General features: G+C 40.7%; 1 protein-coding gene across 2 annotated transcripts in view; it reads left to right on the top strand.

Moving 5' to 3' along the window:
- MYH15 (myosin heavy chain 15) overlaps nucleotides 1-23023 on the top strand; it is a 63958-nt gene that overhangs the window by 20764 nt on the left and 20171 nt on the right. For both annotated transcript variants that reach the window (XM_043510668.1, XM_038393847.2), the window contains 17 exons: nucleotides 402-551; nucleotides 1867-2037; nucleotides 3465-3644; nucleotides 4972-5104; nucleotides 6772-6839; nucleotides 12154-12241; nucleotides 12477-12594; nucleotides 12894-13017; nucleotides 14185-14321; nucleotides 14697-14952; nucleotides 15520-15762; nucleotides 16413-16589; nucleotides 17510-17655; nucleotides 18423-18513; nucleotides 19841-20230; nucleotides 21390-21516; nucleotides 22723-22841. In XM_043510668.1, the coding sequence (XP_043366603.1) occupies nucleotides 402-551; nucleotides 1867-2037; nucleotides 3465-3644; nucleotides 4972-5104; nucleotides 6772-6839; nucleotides 12154-12241; nucleotides 12477-12594; nucleotides 12894-13017; nucleotides 14185-14321; nucleotides 14697-14952; nucleotides 15520-15762; nucleotides 16413-16589; nucleotides 17510-17655; nucleotides 18423-18513; nucleotides 19841-20230; nucleotides 21390-21516; nucleotides 22723-22841 (2718 nt within the window). The remainder of the gene's footprint in view (nucleotides 1-401; nucleotides 552-1866; nucleotides 2038-3464; nucleotides 3645-4971; nucleotides 5105-6771; nucleotides 6840-12153; nucleotides 12242-12476; nucleotides 12595-12893; nucleotides 13018-14184; nucleotides 14322-14696; nucleotides 14953-15519; nucleotides 15763-16412; nucleotides 16590-17509; nucleotides 17656-18422; nucleotides 18514-19840; nucleotides 20231-21389; nucleotides 21517-22722; nucleotides 22842-23023) is intronic.

Consider the following 23023-nt stretch of genomic DNA (forward strand, 5'->3'; position numbering starts at 1 on the left):
AACCCTCATGAGTCAATAGAAGGGTGCACAGCCATGAGTCTGCTTCCCTCTCCAGATTCTAGCTACACTCCAAGGTTATCATGTTATCCCAAGTTGCAAGGTGCTGCCCAGCTCTTCAGCAAGGAGTCGGGTAAGGCTGGGATTTGGCCCCAGATAAATAGATTTAATAAAATACACTATTGCTAGTGCTACAGAAATAAAGTGCAGCACAGCTTATGGGGAAAGCTTTCCTAATTTCGTTAGGTATTCATCACTCAGAGTCAGGATTACTGTGAAACTGTCTTCAAACTACGAGCAGAGGTTTAATAGCTAAAATGCCCTGAGTTGAGAAGTATTGTGTACTGTAAAGGCATACAGTCATCCTGATTATCTGATAAATGTGTTTGAAACCGGTCCTTTAGGTTGTGTATGCTGTTGGGGCCTTATCCAAGGCAGTGTATGATCGAATGTTCAAGTGGCTGGTGCTCCGTATTAACAAGACCTTGGATACTAGGCTGCCAAGACAGTTCTTCATTGGGGTCTTGGACATTGCTGGCTTTGAAATCTTTGATGTGAGTATTGGTTGGTAAGAACTCAGCTGAAGGTCACCAAATGCTATTTAGCAATAGTTCTGGGGTTTCATCTTTCTTCTAAAAGGACAGTAGGGTAAAGAACAAATGTGACCGAAGAGAGAATCATGAACAAGAATCTGCAAAGCTGTTGATATCAATGGGCACTGGTGGCACTCAACATCTTACAAGATCGGGCTTGCAATTCATGCTTGAATTGGGGAGGTTTGGGACATTTGATAAAGATGATCAGCTCCAAAAGTTAGGTAGGACTTCTGTCTCATCTGCTCTTGACTCATGCATTTGAAGCTGACTGGAATAAGGTGTGCTTTAGGGGATTTTATTTCAAGGAGTCTTCATCTTCGAGAGGAAACGTACTCTGTTCTGTGATATTGCTCATGTTTCATCATAACGTCTTTGTAAACTGGAATGTGAGAGTAAAGCATCTTGATTGCTAAGGCCTCTTCCTCAAAATGTATTCTTGAAGGCTAGAGGGCAGTGTTTGCAAGAAGGAAATTCAGTATACTCCAACATAACTAGAAAATATACTGAAAGATTCCCCAGCTTGGAGTTCGGCCTAGTCCTAGGAATGCTGGTGTGGTACTTCCCACTGGTACCCTGTCTTCTGGGGACACCTATACAATGGGGGCGGGGGGAGCTAAACTGGACTTAATTCCTTGTTCACTGCAGACCAGGTAATGGTCCTGTACCCATTGACACTCAAACACCTGGTTGTAGAAAGTCTGCTTGAAATTAATTGAGACTGTGGATGGCAATAGTTCTTTGTTTATTTGCCAGGTCAATGTAAACCACTCATTTCGCCAGCCTGGTTTGTCAGCCCTTGCTCTGACTCTTTATGATGCTGCTTTCTATTGACTTGCCGCTCACGTCAAAGGAATGTTGGTGTATATTTCTGGTGCTTTGGCAGCACTGGAGATGCTAAATGTCTCTAGTGATCAAATCACCTGATCCAGGAAGTAAATTGTTTACCACAGGGGCCAAGAAGGAATGTTACTTTCCATGCACAGTGCTTCACAAATTGGCCGATGTGTTGACTTTGCTTTCCTAGGAAGCACTGGGTTTTAACTGCTGCCAGAGGAAGATACTGAACTTGATGGACCAGTGTTCTGATCAAATATGGAAATTCTCATGTTCCTATGTACTGCACATTAGGAAGCAGTTAGCCTGAGAAACTCCCCCATAGCCTCTCTGGCAGTTAGCTGATTCATAGTTTTAGATTTAGACTATTTCTTCCATGCCTGACCCCTTCATATTTAATTTTGTGTGACTGTTTCTCTTTTCCCCTTCTGCACTATAGTATAACAGCTTTGAGCAACTTTGCATCAATTACACAAACGAAAAACTGCAACAGTTTTTCAATCACCACATGTTTGTCTTGGAGCAAGAAGAATACAAAAAAGAAGGCATCGAATGGGTATTCATTGATTTTGGCTTGGACTTGCAGGCCTGCATTGACCTAATTGAAAAGGTACGTACAGGAGCACAAAGGCATGTATGTTCAGACCTGTTTTCATGCATAATACTGTCACTGGAGAGTTCTTTTATTTCCAACGTTAAAGTAGACTTAGTGTGAGTAGCGGAACAAACAAAAGCTCTAGTTCTTCTCCTTGCTGCAGTATAAGCAAAATCCAAGGAAGATTAATTTGAGTGATGCTTAGAATGCCTAAATAAGAGAGAGAGAGAGATGGAACCAACAGAAATGATCAAGTTACACAATAGCTAGCTTGAGTGGTCTTATCTTCTTTTGCCTTCATCAGCAGAGGTGGGGGGAGAAATAGCTCAGTGGTTTGAGCTATTGGTCTGCTAAACCCAGGATTATGAGTTCAATCCTTGAGGGGGCCATTTAGGGATCTGGGGCAAAAATTGGGGATTGGTCCTGCTTTGAGCAGGGGGTTGGACTAGATGATCTCCTGAGGTCCCTTCAAACTCTGATATTTATGCTCTTCTCTTTCCCTCACTTCCCCCCTTTAGTTTGTCCCACTTTCGACTGCCTCACACTAAATTGTAAGCTGTTCAAGGCAGGAGCTGTGTTTCATCTGTGTGTAGAACACCTCACACAATGAGATCCTGATTGTGGTCTTTAGGCATTATTACAATAGGAATAATACAATAAATATTAATATACAAAGCCCTCCCTGCTCTGTGGTCCAAAGCAGGGTTGAATAGTTTCTTCTTAATTTCAGTCCATTCTTTCCCCAACTTTGGCCATGCCTCTCATCTTCCTCCTTTCATGAATATCAGCTGGACCTGGTCAGTTCATGAGCCCTAGCAGCATCCCTCCTTCTGCCACATAACCTGACAGGAAAAATGAAGGTTTGAGCACTGTTGTGTCAGTACTCAAAGCAGGCAGTGTGGGAGGCTGATAGTCAAGTGCCCATATGGCTGAGCACTCTTGTCATGGTGGGTTTTTATGATCCTAGTCACTGCCAAACAAAATGTCTCCAGCCCTGACAAAATAGTTGTCCTTGCTTGGAAAAAAAATATGGAGCATACAGGGAGCCTGATTGCTCCCACTGAAGATGTATCATCCCTTGATTGGCATCAATAGTCTTTCCATTGGCTTCAGTGGGGGTTGGATCAGGTCCAGAATGACCAACTTTAAAATATCAGTCAAATGCCTTGGAAGTTAATAAAGCAAAATCTGAAAGTCCGTATGAAATGCTATCAGAAGTCAGTATAAAACCTCCCAAAGCAGAAGTTTCATAGTGAGCTGTCAAAAGTCTGCTTGCTGATTTAACAGAATAAACATGAGTTGCCCAGTCAGTATGACAAGGAATCCTGTGAATATGGAATTCCATCAAGTCAAGCCTAGCTGTGACACTGCTACTAAAATCTGCTTAATCATAAAAATGGAATCCTAAAGATTTTCTTATTAAAATCTCTTTGGATCAATAGCCATTGGGCATCTTGTCTATCCTGGAAGAGGAGTGCATGTTCCCAAAGGCTACAGATATGACATTCAAAGCCAAACTTTATGACAATCATCTTGGCAAGTCACCCAACCTTCAGAAACCTCGGATTGACAAGAAAAGGAAATATGAAGCTCACTTTGAACTCCTTCATTATGCTGGTGCGGTAAGTTTCTAGTATCATCAGAGATAGACATTGTACTAGAATTCCTACAAATGGATTCATCCCATAGCCACCAAAAAATAACAGTTATACTTAAAATTTTAAAAAACCAGGACTGGTCAGAAATAAGGATAACATCAACCTCTGTGCCCTAGGTATTACAGCACATTGAGATATAGGGATCCAGGTGCACCAAAACGTGGATATAACAGATCAAGTTAAGGAGGGCACATGGCTGTTTAGTGAAAATTTGCCAAGGTGTTTCTAGTCTTGTCTGTGAAATCACCCTAAGTTACCTACCTTCACAAAAGTGACCATATAAAAATGCTATCCATCTTAGTTGACATATTGATTCGAATTCAGAATTCAGTCATAGGTGGCTATGTTGGCAACCAAACCAAGGTTTTACTGCTTTTTACTCCTTCAGAATCTGTTGCGGATGGGTGGTGAAGGTGATGCATGAATCAGAATGAACCCAGTTTCTCAGTCTGAGTTGAGTTTTCAGAAATGGCAGAAGAAAAAGCATATTTTACTCAAATGGAGCAAATCTGATATGGAGTCATTGAGAACATGTAGGCACCCCTTGAGGCCACTTTTAGACTCACTATTCAGAGTGCCATTGAACTTTAACCTACTTGTATATTTAATAATAATATATATAATTAATATCTAGCTTTTATATAGCACTTTTCATCTGGAGAGCTCAAAGCACTTTACAAAGGAGTCAATCTCATTATCCCCATCTTATAGGTGGGGAAACTGAGGCACGGGTGGCTGTGCGTTGCTTAACGTCACCCTGTAGGCCATTGGCAGAGCCAGGAATTGTATCTTTAAGAGACTTCAGTTAAGAGATTTACATCAGAAAATCCAATGGAGAGCTGTGGAATAGTAAAGGGCCTATTGTTGTAATATAAAACCATAACTTGTCTGTTCTATTAGCAGTTCTCAAGATATGGTTCAAGATATGCCCACCCGGGGCACATGGGGCTCTTTCTAGTGGCCTGCGGGGCCACAGAACACATTGAGACCCAGGAAAGATGAGAGAATTGCAAGAATGGGAAGGGATATAGAGGATTCAGATGGGGAATTGTTGGGAGTGGGAGCCAGGGATCAGGAAGCAGAGAATTGGAGACTAAACGGCAGGTATGGCTCATGAGAGTGATTCCCTATGAAGTGTTTTACAAGATAAAGCTTGTGCCATTAATTTCAAACCAAGCTGTAAAGAACTGTAGCTGCTTGTGAGAAAGAAAGTGTGAGACATAGACTATTGGGGAAAGTGTTTGACATGGTTTATTTTTCTTACATTTTGGACCAAATGGTTCTTTCTTAGGTGCCCTATAACATCATTGGCTGGCTTGAGAAAAACAAAGATCCACTTAATGAAACTGTGGTGGGCATTTTTCAAAAATCTGCCAACAAACTACTGGGAAGCCTATTTGAAAACTACGTCAGTGCTGACTCTGGTAAGTAGAATAAGCTTACAAGGATTTTCCTTCACTTCCAGAGCACATGCTTGGAAAGGAATTTAAAAAACAAAAGAATACTATAGGCATCCACCGACTGACATTAAATCAGGCATTTTCTCATTAATTAAATGGGCACGGCATCTATACTGGTGTGCCACAATATTTTAAAAGGAGCCTTATCCCTGTTTGTCTGTGTGCCTGCCATTTTGTATGTGTATTCCTTTGAGAAATTTTGGCACACTATTTTGTGTGCACAAATGCTGGAATCTCTGCATGCATATCCTATGTGTATATTGACACTCAGTTTGAGCATGCCAATGGGGATTGAACTATGCAAAGTCTCACTTGTGTGTGCAAGTGATGCACACAAAAATGTATAAATGATTGTTTATCAACAAAAACAGGTCATGTCTCCAAATTATGGCCCTCTCTCTAGCTGAATTACAAAGCTTCCAAACAGTGTCTAAACTAAAGTGACACTTAACATTTAGGAGAATGCACTTGCTGTGATAAGAAAAGTTCACACGATCAAAAAGTTATTGGATTAGTGATGGACAAACTGAATGATACCTTCTAGTGCTTCTCCAAACCTCTAAAGTCTGCAAAATTAGGTAGGAAAAACTTGCAAGAATACGTTTTCATGAGGCTGCTAGTAGTTCTGAAATAAACTCTCTCTCTCTTTTACTGAGCTCTTTTATTTAAGGTGAGGCAAGTCACAAGCTTCCATAAAATTGATGTTAAGGAAATGGGACTGGCACTCATTACAGAGATGTAGCTGTTGTGTCCTAAAGTCACAATCACTTATAGCCCATTTATTACAAACCTCATTTATGTAGATGTAGTTGTCATGAATTATAAGATCCCTTATGAAAGAAGTAGAAACTGCAGACTTCATAATGTGGATTAGAGATGGAGCAGAATAAAAATAACAAAAAGCCTGCCTCTAGCAAACTGTTGCAGGTAGCTAAATCCTATCTGCCACAGAGCGTCAGTCCCAGGAGTGCTACTTTGTCTTGCACACCGTGCCAGTCAAAAGAAATAGCCGTTCTTGGCACTGTCACTGTCAGGAGAGATGCATTTTTGAGAACAACATCAAACACATGATACTTTTCACTTTCCTTGACATGGCTTGCAGTTCTCAGGAGACAAATTCCAGGCCATATACTCTCTACAGTTCACATGCTATGTAACCAGGTTAGTCATTTTCTTTAGTTTGACGTTTTTCTGGATAAATCTGATTGTATGAAATAAAAATAAATGAATCCCAAACTACTTAATATTTTGTCAGAAATTCATTTTTATGCCCTTATTATGAGGCATGGTTACAGAAATGAATAGTTAACACCATGTGCGACTGTAGAGAAACTATAATGCAGTAAATTTATGAAGGTTTCTGATGAAAACCACGGAAAGGAAGAGAGTGCTTTAGCACGAGTCACCAAAAGCCTTAAACAAAACTATATCCTTTATCATATTTAAAGTATGAGAATACTAGATTTCTTTTGTACAACACTTGAGGACCAAAGAGACTCACATGAGTTTAATTTTACCTTGATTCCAAAAATTAATTATATTGTACTTCTGGAAATATTTTTACTGACTTTGTTTCTTACCTGAATACTACATTTGATTTAGCTGTTCTTCATGTATTTTAATTTTTTTAGTTGATCACAGTACAGAAAAGAAACGCAAGAAAGGAGCTTCCTTCCAAACAGTGTCATCACTACACAAAGTAATTTTAATTTTTTTATTTAAATGACTCATAATTTTTCTGTGTAATTTCAACTATGAGGCTACATTGTAATCAAAAAGAAGAACCGCAAGTGCTTTAGTAGACCAAATCAAACTGAAATTGAATGTTTGAATTTGGGTCTGGGTTTAGGTGTTGATAAGGGCTAAGTGACTAATTCATAACAAATTATTTATTTGTTTAATTTCTCTTCTGTTCTTTCAATGTTCATTGAACAAATTTGGGGTTATTTTTAATCGTTTTGAACAGACTATTCACAATTTTTGAACTTTTTTGATTTTTGTTTACTCTATGGTTATTGTTTCATACTCATTTGAAAATGGAGATGGTCACATGACATTGTTTCTATTCCCTGATTGGATGAGTGTACTATTTATAATCAGGCTCCATGGTTAGAATGTTCATGGAAACCCAATGTAAAATTTGCTTTACATGAGTATTGGAGCTTAAAACTCATTTTCTGCAAGCATCCATGCTACTAAAACTGAAATACATTTGTATTATTTGTGGAAGGTGGACAGAAAAACCATATCTTCACTGGCAAAAATAGGACCTGTTATTCACCACTGGAGCAACTCCACCTGGGATAACAATGGAGGAAGCCGTAATGTAAGCAAGCTTTGAGTGGTTTTTACCCGCCATGTCATCTAATCTTGCTTAGAGCTACTGCCAGTAGAGCGAATCAGTGGTGAATTGAGTCCTATTTTGGCCAGTGTAGACAAAGGTGAAAGAAGTGTGAAGATAGCTGAAGCAAATTTCCACAGACTGCAGCTTGATAGTCGATAGGAAGGCACAAAGGGCAGCAAGGTGCCCAATTTCATTGACTTTCTCTTGGAGTTAAGAACATAAGGACTGCCATACTGGGTCAGACCAATGTTCCATCTAGCCTAGTATTCTGTCTTCTGACAGTGGAGGCTTTGGATTACCCCAGGCATGGGATTACATCCCTGACTATATTGGCTAATAGCCACTAATGAACCTCTCCTCCATTAATTTATCCAGTTCTTTTTTTAAAATTCAGTTATGCTTTGGCCATCACAACATCCCAGGGTAATGAGTTCCACAGGTTAATTGTATGTTGTATGAAAAAGTACTTCACTTTGTTTGTATTAAACCTGCTGCCGATCAATTTCTTTGGGTGGCCCCCGTTTTTTGGATTGTGGGAAAGGGTAAATAATACTTCTCTATGCACTTTTTCCATTCCATTCATGATTTTATAGACCCCTATCATATCCTCTATTTGTTGCCTCTTTTCTAAGCCAAACAGCCCTTTATCTTTTTAGTCTCTCCTCATATGGAAGCCGTTCCATACCCTTGATCATCTTTGTTGCTCTTCTCTGCACCTTTTCTAGTTCCACTATATTCTTTTTTGGGAAAGGGTAACCAGAACTAAACACAATATTCAAGGTGTAAGTGCATTACAGATTTATATAGTGGCATTAATATGTTTTCTGTCTTATGGTCTATCCCTCTCTGACTAGTTCCTAACAATTTGTTAGCCTTTTAAACTGCAGCTGCTCATTGAGCTAAAATTTTCAGAAAACTATCCATGGTGACTCCAAGATCCCTTTCTTGAATGGTAACAGCTAAATTAGAACCCATCATTATATATGTATAGTTGGGATTATTTTTTCCAATGTGTGATACTTCGAGCTTATCACGTCTGAATTTCATCTTCCATTTTGTTGCTCTGTCACGTAGTTTAGTGAGATCCCTCTAATGCTTCACAATCAACTTTGGACTTACTTACCTTGAATAATTTTGTATCATCTGCAAACTTTGCTGCTTCATTGTTCATTCCCTTTTCTAGATCATTAATGTATATATTGGACTGTGTCCCTCAGTAGAGATCCTTGGGGGATACAGCTATTTATCTCTCTCCCTTGTGAAAACTAACCATTTATTCCTACCCTTCGATTCCTGTCATTTGCCCAGATCCATGAGAGGATCTTCCCTCTTATCCCATGACTTTTCAGTTTCCTTAAGAGCCTTTGGTGAGGGATCTTGTCAAAGCCTTTCTGAAATCTAAGTATACTATATCAATTGGCTCAATGTTATCCACATGTTGCCCCCCTCAAAGAATTCTAATAGACAGGTGAGGCATGATTTCCCTTTATAAAAGCTGTGTTGACTCTTCCTCCAACCAATCATGTTCATCTATGTGTCTGATAATTCTGTTCTTTACTGTATTTCTACCAATTTGACTGGTACTGAAGTAGGGCTCACTGGCCTGTAATTGCCAGGATTGCCTCTGGAGCCCTTTTTAAAAATTAGTGTCACATTAGCTATCCTCCAGTCATCTGGTACAGCAGCTGGTTTAAATAATAGGTTACATACCACAGTTAGAAGTTCTGCAATATCGTAAATGAGTTCCTTCAGAACGCTTGGGTAAATACCATCTGATCCTGGTGACTTATTACTGTTTAACTCTGAACTCTAAAACCTCTTCTATTGACATCTCAGTGTTGGACATTTTCTTAGATTTGTCACCCAAAAAGAATAGCTCTGGTGTGGGTATGTCCCCCCACGTCCTCTGCAGTGAAGACCAATGCAAAGAATTTGCTTAGCTTCTCTGCAATGGCCTTGTCTTCCTTAAGTGTACCTTTAACATTTTTGTTGTCTAGTGGCCCCATTGCCTGTTTGGCAGGCTTCTTGTTTCTGATGTACTTAAAAGAATTCTTACTGGTAGTTTTTGCATCTTTAGCAACTTGCTTCTCAAATTCTTTCTTGGCCTGCCTTATTATGCTTTTGCATGTACTCTGCCACTGTGTGTGCATCTTCTTACTATCCTTATTAGGATTTGACTTCCAAATTTTAAAGTATGCCTTTTGGCCTCTAATAAACCTTCTCTACTTTGCTGTTGAGCCATAGGGCATTCTTTTGGTTGTCTTACTGTCTTTTTGGATTTGGGATATAGTCTGAGCCACTGTTATGATGTTTTTAAATAGTCCTCATGTTTGCAGGCATTAAACTAGCCCTTGTGACAACTCCTTTTAATTTCTATCTAACAAGCAACCTCATTCTTGTGTAATTCTCCTTTTTTAAAGTTAAATGTTACAGTAGGTCAGGGGACGGTTTGATAGTATCCCCACACAAGAATGTTAAATTTAATTACATTATGGTCACTATTACCAAGCAGTTCAGCTACAGTTACCTCTTGGACCAGATCCCATGCTGGACTTAAGACTAAATGAAGGACTGCCTCTTCCTTTGTGGGTTCCAGGACTAGCTGCTCCAAGAAGCAGTCATTTAAGGTGACTAGAAATTGTATTTCTGTATCACATCTTGAGGTGACATTTACCCAGCTAATATGAGGATAGTTTAAATCACCCATTATTTCTGCTTTTGTAGCTTCTCTACCCTCCCTTCACATTCCCCAATCACTTTCATCATCCTTGTCAGGTGGTTGATAGTACATTTCTCCTGTTATACTCTGTTTAATCAAGTATGGACTTTCTATCCATAGAGTTTCTGTAGTATTGTTTCATGTAAGATTTTTACCTGATTTGACTCCATGCTTCCTTTAACATCTAATGCCACTCCCCCACTAGCACTACCCACTCCTACTCTGTCATTCCTATGTATTTTATACTTTGGTATAACTGTATCCCATTGATTATCTTCATTCCACCAAGTTTCTGTGATACCTCTTATATCCTCATTTAATGCCAAGCACTCTAGTTCACCCATCTTAGCATTCAGACTTCTAGCATTTGTATATAAACACTTGTACATTTTGTCAATATTCTGTTGTTTGCCTTCATATATTATATTTAATTGGGACTCTATTTCATTTGCCTGTTCATTTGACTGTCTCCTACTTGTACTACATCAACTTGTTTGCTGTCCTTTTTATAGAGTCCCAATAGACGGGATATAGAGTTCCCCCTTTAATAAATTCATCCCTAAGGGACATCTCTGCCCAACCATGTGCTCCTCCATCCCTGTTGGTCTTCCCCAGCCTTTAGTTAAAAAATGCCCTACAACCCTTTTAACTTTGTGTGCCAGCAGTCTGTTTCCATTTTGATTTAGGTGGAGCCCATTCCCTCCTGTATAGTCCACTCCTTCTCCAAACGGTTCCCCAATTCCTAATACACTTAAATCTCTCCTCCCTACTCCATCATCTCATTCATGCATTGAAACCCTGCAGTTCTGCCTGTCTTTCTGGCCTGGCCCATGGAACTGGAAACATTTCAGAGAATGCTACAATGGAGGTCCTGGACTTTAGTTTTACACCTAGTGGACTAAATTTGGTCTCCAGGACTCTCTCCTACCTTTCCCTATGTCATTGGTACGTACAGGTACCGCAACCACTGGCTCCTCCCCCCAACACTGCACATAAGTCTGTCTGTATTTTTTGTGAGATCCGATACCTTTGCACCTAGCAGGCAATTCACCATGCGGTTCTCCCACTCATCACACACCTAGCTATCTATATTTCTAATAACTAAATCCTCCAGTAGTATTGTCTGTCTCTTCCTAATAATGGGGGTCTTTGCCTCCAGAGGGATATCCCCTGAGTGTGAGAGAATATCAGGACATCATCTAGAAGGTGGGTCCCAACTATGGGATCATTTCCATCTACTCCAGCTTGTTGGTTCCTGCCCCGGGACTTTCATCCTCCTTAGCAGCACAAGGGCTGTTGGACAGGAGGTGGGACCGCTCTATGTCCCTGAAAGTCTCCTCTTGTACCTCTATCTCCTTTAGCTCCTCCAGTTCAGCCACTCTGGTCTCCAGAGCCCATACTCTGTCTCTGAGGGCCCTGGATTGCTTGCACAGCATGACACATATGCCACCTTCCCATGAGGCAGGTAATCATATTTGTTGTATTCAGTGCAATAAACTGGGTAGCCCAAACCCTGCTGCTGGACTTCTGTCTGCAATTTTTTATTCTTGTGGCTTTTTAATGTCACCTAAGTTTAGGCTGTGTTGGTGAGGTGTATTGGCTTTTCTTTATTTTGTCAATTACCTTCCTTGGCAACTTGGTGACTTTCTAATTTTTATAGTCCCTCAGACTCATCCCCTGCAGTCAAGCTCTCTTTAGGTGGGCACCTAAGTGCCCATTGTGCCTTCGAGAATCTCCCCCAACACAGTCATTATGAAGACATGATTGCACTCACATATGCAGAGTATTCACTCTGAATAGTCTGTAGAGGTGGTGCTAATATCCACCTGTACATCTGCCTTATTTTCTGCTTATTAGACAATATATATTTTATAGCATTACTGCTCACATACATATTTAGTACAATATTAAGTTTCTAGCTAATTTTGTTTTTTATTATATCCTTTTTAGGAAAATTTAAATAAACTGATGACTAACCTGAGATCTACAGCTCCTCACTTTGTGCGCTGTATTATCCCCAATGAAACTAAAACTCCAGGTATGGAAAATCCAGCAATTTGTTGTTCTATCTGCATTTTAATCCTGTTATTTTTATCCCAGAAGCCATTTCTAAGTCATCAGCCCACACTTAAAAACAATTTGATTGTAATCTTCCTCCAATGCTAGCTGTCGTTTCGAGACATTACTCCCAACACTTCTCACCTACTGAGCAAAATGAAGCTTAAATCCTCATGGAACGATCTCATTTAATTAAGTTCTTGAATTTTTTTAAGGTGCAATGGATGCTTATCTTGTCCTCCACCAGCTTCGCTGTAACGGTGTCCTGGAAGGAATCCGTATTTGCCGTAAGGGATTTCCAAACAGAGTGCTTTATGCTGACTTTAAACAAAGGTAACACAGAGACCAGTCCCAGACACAGGTCACGTTTCTTCTCTTGATTCAATTCCAGTCAGAATCATCGTAGCCTTCTCTATAAAAATGAGCCAGGGCACTTTCTCCCCTCTTTGTTTTCCTCAGATTAATTTTCAGTTCAAAACGCCTGGAATTGGAGGGCAGTATTCTACCTTGGTTTTAATCTGAAGTAGTTCCACTGTCATTGCTGTGGTTACCCCACGCTTATTACAGTTTAATGAGAGCAGACTCTGACCCAGCATTCTGGTCCCCTTTACTCATTCTTCATCTGTTAACAGGTACCGTATTCTGAATCCAGCTGCCATTCCAGAAGATAAGTTTGTGGACAGCAGAAAAGCTTCTGAAAAACTGCTGAGTTCTTTAGATATTGACCAAACCCAGTATCGTTTTGGACACACAAAGGTAACCAGAAAAGACCATGTGATTCCTTTTTGAAAGAAAAGATTTCAAAGCTGCAGGGTTCAGATCTAGATCTAAATGTTGCTGAAGTTAATGTTTTATACAGAGATATATGACCATACCAAAGCCCACATTTGAAAACAGAGAATAAACAAAGGCACTGCTTAATAAAGTAGAAAAACCCAGCTGTAAATTCCTGTCATAAATATTGACATTTCCATCAGGAAGTAGACTATATCTTGATGCAACCATTTTAAATGTGCTTTCTAAGGGCAGTATATATTCATTGTAAGATAGATGGAGTAGTGCAGTTGGTCTGTGGTGGCATTGTGGGGACACTTGTTAGTCTATCTAATTCCTGGATGATACTAAAATCTCTTTGCATGTAAATCACCACACAGCTATTAGTGGTTATGGTTACTAGAACCTGAGTGAGATTAAAACAAGAGACCTAAAAGCACAAGTAATTCTAATTTTAAGGTAACAATACAAAAAATAAAACAGAGGAGTTCTGCTTTATAAGCCAACAGAGGTGGCTTAAGCACTGAATATTGTTTTCTACAGGAATAATGCTACCAATAACAGGTGTAACTGAACCAATGCTGCTAACACTTTAACTGCCAGTGTAGACAGGACCATGATCAGCACCATTTCAGCTGTCTTATTTACACAGAGCAAGTCTTGATTACAGTTTGTGAAATGGTGCTAAACACAACTCTGTCCTGTCTACACTTGCAGTGAAATTGATTCTAGCAGCAGTTCAGACGCACCCATTTTCAGCAATGGGTGGTTGATTTTCTAGCTTGAAAAGACTCATGAGATTAACAATGATACCACAACAGATTTGTTCCTATTTTATGTGCCCAAGTAAAAAAGTTAAAAACACTCCCAGGGTCTAACACCGATTAATAGCATGGTTTATTACATGAGTTTGGCACATTTGAAATAGGTGAGATCAAACTATGATGCGTACTGTGATTGGGTCACTATAACATTATAACACAATCTTCTGACACAGACTTTTCTATTACCTAGCCATCACTCTGCTTCTGTTGCCAGTCTTCCCTTGACCACTGCTGTTACAATAAAAATTGATTTACATTGCTCCATGTTTCGTGAAGATGGAATTATTCTGAGCTTGTTCCTAAATGACATCTGCCTATATTTTAGGTATTCTTTAAGGCTGGTCTCCTGGGCCATCTGGAAGAAATGAGGGATCAGAGACTATCCAAGATCCTAACAATGATCCAAGCAAGAGTACGAGGCAAACTGATGCGTATTGAGTTCCAAAAAATAGTGGAGCGAAGGTACAGACAATCTTGGATTATTCCCTTCAGTCTGGGGGATGAAACCACTCCTGTCTCACTTGATGACTAAATAGGGCCCTTACAGTAGTACTTAAGTCTCTAGCTGGACCTAAATGAAGGATTACATACAGTAGTTTTAATATAGATTTACAACAACAGTAGTTTCATATTGATCACCCACAATTTCAACTAAAATCAGTCAGTAGATGCTCAGTGTGTCTGGCAGTCCAGCCATAAGCAAATGTTTAGCCTGTGTCAGCACAAGTTCCTAATGCTGTTCAGAGCACAAAATCTGAGGACAAGCTCAAAGAATGTATATAGCTCCCTCAACGCAGGCTGGGTTTACTTTGTTTTTTTTTAATTTTTATAAACCAGGGATGCCCTTCTCGTGATCCAGTGGAACATTCGAGCTTTCATGGCTGTGAAGAACTGGCCCTGGATGAAGCTTTTCTTCAAGATCAAGCCCCTTCTGAAGTCAGCAGAAACTGAAAAGGAAATGGCCAATATGAAAGAGGAATTCTTGAAGCTGAAGGAGGCCTTGGAAAAATCTGAAGCCAGGAGGAAGGAACTGGAAGAAAAGCAAGTCTCTCTGGTTCAGGAGAAGAATGACTTGCTCCTTCAGCTGCAGGCAGTGAGTGGGCAAACCTATTTTTGGTTTGTGTTTTATTGAATGTTCTTTCAGACATGACATCCTGCAAACCAAGCAGTCAAAAGGGACTTAGCTTTAGGTATTTACACAAGCAGTTTTAAATTATGTAGCTGCTCTGGCTAGGAAATTAGGTTAAATTTACAATGGATATAAATTCTCATGTTTGAGAGCGCAAGCTGATGGTTTGGCAATGCAAAAATTCTGGTGTTCAAGGAAATATTAATGTCCTAATTAATATTGTGAATGATATTTAATCAGATTGCATGCATGAGTGGGCATGCCCAACGTTAAAGGCTCCATCCTGCTTCCACTGAATTTATCAGGAGTTTTGTCTTTGACATCAAATGAGAGAAGGAGTAGACCCAGAGTTAGCATTCAAAAAGCTCATATTAACCTTATTTCCAGAGCTGTTCTGGTACACTCTTGTGATCTGCTGTACTAACGTGTATTGATCTGGGCTCTATGAGAACTAAATGAGTGGGGAATAAATGCAAACAATTAAGTTGGTAACTCCCAGGCATTGTTGTCATCTTCTCTGTATTATGCCAGGAGCAAGACACGCTGGCAGATGCAGAAGAACGATGCGACATGCTGATTAAATCCAAGATCCAGATGGAGGCAAAAGTCAAAGAACTGACAGAGCGGGTGGAGGATGAAGAGGAGATGAACTCTGAGCTGACCTCCAAGAAGAGAAAACTGGAAGATGAGTGCTCTGAATTGAAGAAAGACATTGATGACCTTGAAATAACATTGGCAAAAGTAGAGAAAGAAAAACATGCTACTGAAAATAAGGTACCATTAGAACTTGGCCATACATCTCCACAGAGGATTTATACATAGGGTGGGCTACTTTATGGAGGAGATGTTGGAATTCTGCTAATTGAAAGGCATATATTGTAAAGGCCACCCTGCAAGATCAGATTATATACACAGTTGAGGTTAAGCCTGGATCTCCAGTTTCCCAAGTGAGTTCTGCTGCTGCTAAACCAAAGAATAGTGTCTAGTTTTACCCTAGTAAATAACCAGGTTGTAACTAATTAGAGTTCTTTAAACTCTTCCTCTTTCACAGTCAAAACTTCTCCTCTCCTTTTTCCCCAGAGAACAAAAAACTAGAACCTTCCCCATTGACACTGAAAAAAAATTGGTGCAGTTGGAAAGCAGATGTCCCCATAACAAAGCAACTGCAATAACTGGCACTAATTGGCAGTGTCAGCTGAGAAGCCAGAATTAAAATGTACTCCCCCTTCACTGTATCATCCTAATAGCCAGGTTAACTGCTTTTACAAAATATCCATCTCCAACTGATTTAGTATAAACTACTTTCTAATTCTCCAATATGAGTACGGTCTAGGCAGTTCCCTCAGGCCAGGTTACAATAATCCTCGGCTGAAATTACTTACAAGCTCATCTGTCACTGCTATTGCATTTCTTCTACCACACAGGTCAAAAATCTGACAGAAGAAATGGCATCTCTGGATGAGACCATTAGCAAACTTACTAAAGAGAAGAAATCTTTGCAGGAAGCTCACCAGCAAGCTCTGGATGACCTACAAGCAGAGGAAGACAAGGTCAACACACTGAGCAAAACTAAACTGAAACTAGAACAGCAAGTAGATGATGTGAGTTTGTCCTTCTCTTTATTTACATAATATTTATTTCTCCATTGCTTTTGGGAAGCTGGGAAACATTTTTTGTTCTTTTGTAAATGAACTAGACTAACTTGGATGTAAAAGTGCAAATCACAAGGGGGAGGGTGTACAATAAAAATGGTACTATTATTTTCCTCTACAGTTAACCATTTATAAAGTACAACTGTAACGCCGACAGACCCCAGTCGTCAGTGGGAGGGATTGAACATAGGACCTCTGGAGCTTAGTGCATGAGTCTCTACAGCATGAGCTAAAAGCAAGCCAGCTATTAGCTAAGGCGCTAGAGCTGACTCATTTTTTCTCTCTAAGTGGTCTCGGTGCCACTTGATGGGACAGAACACCGCACCCAGAAGGTGTGTGGGTTATATACTTCTCCTAGCTAAGGCCCGAGCTTCAGAGGACTTCCCAGTTGAAATCCCGGATGAGCCCCCACTTGTAATGCTGACAGACCCCGGTCAGGGGCAGGCAGTATCAAACCTGGGACCTCTGGAGCTTAGTGCATGAGCCAAAAGCCTACTGATTAATCTCTTTCTCTCTAAGTGGTCTCGTTGCCACTAGATGGGACAGAACACCACACCCAGGAAGTGTGTGAGTTACACAACAATAACAAGAGAAAATCCGTTTGGTTTGTATTTGCAGTGTAATTAACCTGTAGTCAAACAGAGCTGTCTTGGAGAGAAAGGGCGGTAATGCCTGCACAGACAGGAAGTATGGAGTGGCCCTTACATCATATTAATCCCAGTTTGTGTTCTTGACATGCGCTGATGGCAACTAGAAAGAAAAGATGGAAAACAGGATACTGGTACTTTTAACTCTTCTGCTTCAGCGTTCATTAGAGTGTAGCACGAAACTGGACCTTACATTTAACGACTGGTTTCTCATTCCCATAGCTTGAGGGCTCACTAGAACAAGAGAAGAAAATAAGGATGGACCTGGAAAGGGTCAAACGGAAACTGGAAGGGGACTTGAAGCTGACCCAGGAGAGTCTCATGGATTTGGAAAATGATAAGCTGCAGTTGGATGAAAAGTTGAAGAAGTAAGATACCGTTTGTATTATACAGAATAATACAGGAACCTGGGATTTGCCATTCCAGGCCCATTAACCCCAGAATCCTGCCTGCTACAGTGGCTAACACTGAATGCCAGTTCAGAGGAAGGTGACTCAAGAATATTGTGCAGTGCTGTATAGGGATAAGAGAATTCCTTCCTGGTGCCTGCAGTATGTACCCTGAAGCATGAGATTTGATTGATCCCCATCTTCATATGCATAAAATGAATATTTGTGAGCCTTTTAGCTGACCAGAGAAAAAGGCTTAGAGAAGTCTAAAAAAGGTGTCTACCTCATCGAACCTGCTAACAGTTGTAAGACCTTAGCTTTGTTAAATGTACCTATCCACTGAGTTTGAAAAGCAATTTTATTTCTGTGTGACCTTTTACAAATAACAGAGGTAAGAAGTTCTCACCTATAGCTATTCATAATATCAGAAGTCCAGCCAGCACTGATATTGTACAAGGTAAGGACACTTTACATATAGTAGCTCAACATATGAGTGTCTGGACAGTCTTAGGTTGGACAATACTGGACAGTCTGACAGAAGACTGTATTTTTTCCAAACCAGTGGTGGTGAGATTGGGAGTTTTAGTGATATTACAACAGCAGCATTCTTCCCATTTCAGCTCTGACTGAGTCAGCACTTTTATTCCCAGGCCTTTATAAAGGGACTATAAAAATTTGCTTTAGAAAATCTTTGCTTCAGCTGGTAGAGTAAATCTATCACTGCAGAACTTTCTTTTCCTTAACAGGAAAGAATTTGAAATAAATCAGCTGAACTCCAAACTTGAGGATGAACAAACCATAGTGATGCAACTCCAGAAGAAGATCAAGGAGTTGCAGGTAATATTTTTTGTCTTCACTTCCTCTGTGTCAGGAATGAACCCTGGCAGGGAACAGAGAAGCATAGAGAGTGAGGCAAGGAGAGAGGAAGTGGTGTGATCTCAGATGTTTCTGCCCTGGATACATGGCACAGAGAAGGAAGAGGGTGAGCTGGTAGGCCTGAAGCACAAATGCTGTGACAGACTACTCTGAAGCCTGGACCGTAATAAAGGAGACTGAGCCATCTGAGAAGAATTTATGCTTAGAAGACCATCCCCAAGCCTGGAGCAAGGAGAAGGAGCCTGAGGATAGTTTGACGAAGAAGCAGCAATTTTGGGAGGCCACCCTCAAGCACAGGGGACAGAGAAGCCCAGGCTAAACTAGAGGGACCCCAGGTTAACTAATGACATGGGGGTTCAGGAAAGGCAATAAGGAGGGAGATTGAGATGGAAATCTACATAAGAGTGGGTGCAGGAGAACATAAAAAGGAAAACTGGGCACCAGAAGGCTCAAAGCCTGGATTCCACTGGTGCAAACTGAAGAATTAGATTGTGAATCTGGCTCACAGATCTTGAGTTACTGGCTGTCACAGCCCTGCAGGTTCATGAAATGACACACAGTGTCATAAAGGAAAGGAAAGATACAAACTGCAGTGATATGTGATATAGCTAGAATTTGTCACTAATGATCACTAAGACATAAAACCCAGAGTCCATTCCAGAATAAATGCTGCTGATCCATGGAAGTTCCATTACTCTCCTGCGTTCTGTATCTGCCAAGGTTGTTTCCTGTGCTTCTCTGGAGTTTACAAGATGCTGCACTAATTATGCATTGGCTCCTTGCAGAGCAAAATCTGTGACTGAATAGCTCTGATTGTCCCAGTTCAGAGGTGAGAGAGGGAGTTGAAGAAAGAGGTCATGAGGCCTGCTCATTACCCAGGCACTCCTCAGCCTTTCAATCCCAGGCAGAGGTTGAAGAGTACTTGCTACACAATGGCTATTACAATAACAGGAAAGAGCCTCTTACAGTTTTCCTGAACAGTGATTGGGAGAGGAGGAGATACTCTTCCGTTCCACTTCCAAATAAATTGCTTTTCTTATATTCCTGATCTGCAGACTTTGGAATAAAGTTTGTAGAGAAAGCACTGAGTGGTTTTAGTAGGAGATACAATGCATAGGTCCTATTCCAGCTCCAACACTGCTGTGGCTTGGTTTCACTATTTATAAATTGCAGTACATATGACATGGAGCTGTTGTGAAGGGTCATTATTTATGAAGTGCTTTGAGCTCCTATGGCAATTGCTATGAAGGTGAAGGGTGTTACGTGCATGTGTGTCTTTGCCTTGTAGGCTCGTATAGAGGAGCTAGAAGAGGAGCTGGAAGCAGAAAGAGCTGCCCGAGCCAAGGTGGAAAAGCAAAGATCAGATCTGGCTCGAGAGCTGGAGGAGCTGAGTGAGCGGCTGGAAGAGGCTGGAGGAGCCACTGCAGCGCAGCTGGAGATGAACAAGAAGCGGGAGGCCGAGTTCCTGAAGCTGCGACGGGACCTTGAGGAAGCCACGCTGCACTATGAGGCGACAGCTGCCACCCTGAGGAAGAAACACGCAGACAGCATGGCGGAGCTGGGGGAGCAAGTGGACAACCTGCAGCGTGTCAAGCAGAAACTAGAGAAAGAGAAAAGCGAGCTCAAGCTGGAGGTGGACGACCTGTCATCCAACATGGAGCAGATGGTCAAAGGAAAAGTAGGGCTTCTGAGACTACACAAACACGCAAACAGGCTTGTTTTAAAGTTTCCAGAGAGGTAGAGGGAGGTTGGGTGATTTACAAGAGCAATAGAAAAGGTTTGTCTCAGAGTTGCATCCGATGAAGTGAGCTGTAGCTCATGAAAGCTTATGCTCAAATAAATTTGTTAGTCTCTAAGGTGCTACAAGTCCTCCTTCTTTTTGCAGAAAGGGTTTGGAGGCTTTCACATCTAGGTCATTTGTTTCACTCCATCCTAGGCTGGTGACAACCTTCTGATAGCTATTGTGTGGCTTATTTGAAATGAGTTTGTCCTGTAGCTCAGTCCTTACCAGTCATAGGCCCTTATCTCACAAAGTAGTACTGTGATAAGGGGTCCCTCTTAGCATTCTCTGAAGAGCACCCAAGAGCTGGGGGGTGATGGAGACTGAACTATTCCTCCACCTCACAAAGAAGTCCCTCTGGATCACTGATTTGAGTCTCAGCAGGGAGGTGTGGAGAGGGGGTAGCTTACACAATCACTGCCTGGACTGTTACTGTGGGTAGATAAATTGTGGGTGTAGTCTTCTGGGTGGTTAAGCCCATCCAGCAATTCAGAAGACGTTTGAAGAAACTTTCACCTGTGCATATGATACCTTTTGAAATCATTGCAGGAGCTTTCTACTGCATTGTTTCCATTCAGAATCCAAGGCTCTCATTAAAGAAAATAACTATTTTTCTGTCCTCTTGCATCACCACCTTGCATTAACTTTATTTTTAAGAGTTTAATTTTTTAAAAAGTCTATGGGGGGATCATTTCTTCGGGGTCTCCTTAAAATCTGAGCTAAATCCTAAAGTCATTATTCAACTTTTACTCAGGCAAACTTTTATTGAAGAAAACCAGAGGCAGAATGTATAAAATTGGCAAACAGCATAAAAATCTTATTAAGTAAACTCCTTGCTTATAAGTATAATATTAACAAAATGCAATGCAAGTCTTCTCACTCCAAAGCTCATTGAACAGAAGATTTAACTTCTGCCTTCCAAAATTCTACTTGTCTGGGGTGAAAATATCATTAGTGTTTTTATTGTGAAGCCTTGTATTGTAGGGTAAACCAGATAGTTATGTACCTGGGCTGGGAAGTTTGCAGCTTTGTGTATCTTTTCTCTCAATTCCATTAGTCGAATGCAGAAAAACTTTGTCGCACATATGAAGACAACCTCAATGAGACAAAGACTAAACTGGATGAAATGACTCGCTTAATGAATGACCTCACCACCCAAAAAGGAAAGCTGCAAACTGAGAATGGTAGGCATATGCAGCATCAGGGAGCTTGAGTTCATTGCAGGAATGTGCTAGACCCTGCAGGGAATTGGAATTCTGTTGCATACAGGTGGCTGAGTGAAGAGTAAACACCTAGTTAGATACTATCTGCATGGTACCACAGGTGAGCCTTGCCTCACTTCCTTTCATCCGGGTTATAAACTAGTCTAGATTGATCTTTTTTTAAACAAAGAGCATCCCCCCGCCTTTCACAGGTCTCATTTAGTAGTGACACCCATGTGTGCAAGTAGAAGCTCACTCAAATACACCTGGCTTTTTTAAAAGAATAAGCTTACCCTAAGGCTACCCTTGAGCCATGCTGCCATCATATCATCTCAGCTAAACAGGGCAATGCTGAGCAAGGTTCAGCTGTGAAGACCCTGAACAAGGAACACCTCACGTAGGAGCTGCAGGAGGTGGTGGTATTAATACTGTAGGTGGCATTATTGTTTGTGAGTGTGCTATGCCCCAGCACGGTGTTAGAACATTGTGCTTCTGGACAGGCATTGTTTGCAATGAGACATGAAACCAGTGTTTTATTAGTGATAATTCAAGATCCTATGCCACTTTTTGCCAGAGACAAAGTTTTAATCTCTGCATCTTGACCAAATTCCAACTCTGATCACTGTTTTGTTAACCAACATTCCTATGTATTTTCACTTGGACGTTATGTTTTTCATTTCCTGTCCTAAAGTAGTGTGCAGCAAGCATTGTTGTGCACTGTTAAATGGCTGCTGCATACGATCTCCGCACTGGCTGTATTCACATGGTGGCGAATGTGTTCCCATGTATTCTCCTGACCTGCCTCATGGGAGTTGTGAAGTTGATATTTCTAAAGTGCTTTGCAACGTTGGGGAAAAGGTCTATAGAAGTGCAATATACAGTAATAAAAAGTATAAAGGAAAAAACCAGTAATTGCACATGGAAGCTAGTGTATGTCTACTTCAATGAATGATGCAAGAGTCCAACTAAAATTAATGTACCACTGTACATGCCATGTGTAAATAAACTAAAAGAAACCTTGCATATATCTGAGAAGGCTGACTCAGATGTTTTCCTTAACAAGAGATCAGCCATATTCACTGGGGCGGGGGGGTTCTCTTGGGGGGTTGTAACTAAACCTTGAATTTGGCCCAGTGGGATAGCAAGCAACTAATGTTCCAATCTTGCTTGGTTAAAATCCCTTGGCAGGTGAATTTGCAAGACAGCTAGAAGAAAAAGAGTCACTGATAAGTCAGCTTTCCAGAGGTAAGACTTCATTCACTCAGCAGATTGAAGAACTTAGAAGACGGCTGGAAGAGGAAACAAAGGTAATGCTTTGGCTCTTTCACCCCATTTGCTTATGTGTCAGCTTTGGACAATGATACATTTCACTAGCTATAGTTTAAAACAAAAAAAGTGAGATGGCTGGAATGCTTATTGATTGAGATGAATGGGAATGGATTTGTTTACTTTTAACGAGGAGAAAAACTAAAACCAGACGTTTGAGCCT

Source organism: Dermochelys coriacea, chromosome 1 (genome assembly GCF_009764565.3).
Source record: "Dermochelys coriacea isolate rDerCor1 chromosome 1, rDerCor1.pri.v4, whole genome shotgun sequence".
NCBI lineage: Eukaryota > Metazoa > Chordata > Testudines > Dermochelyidae > Dermochelys > Dermochelys coriacea.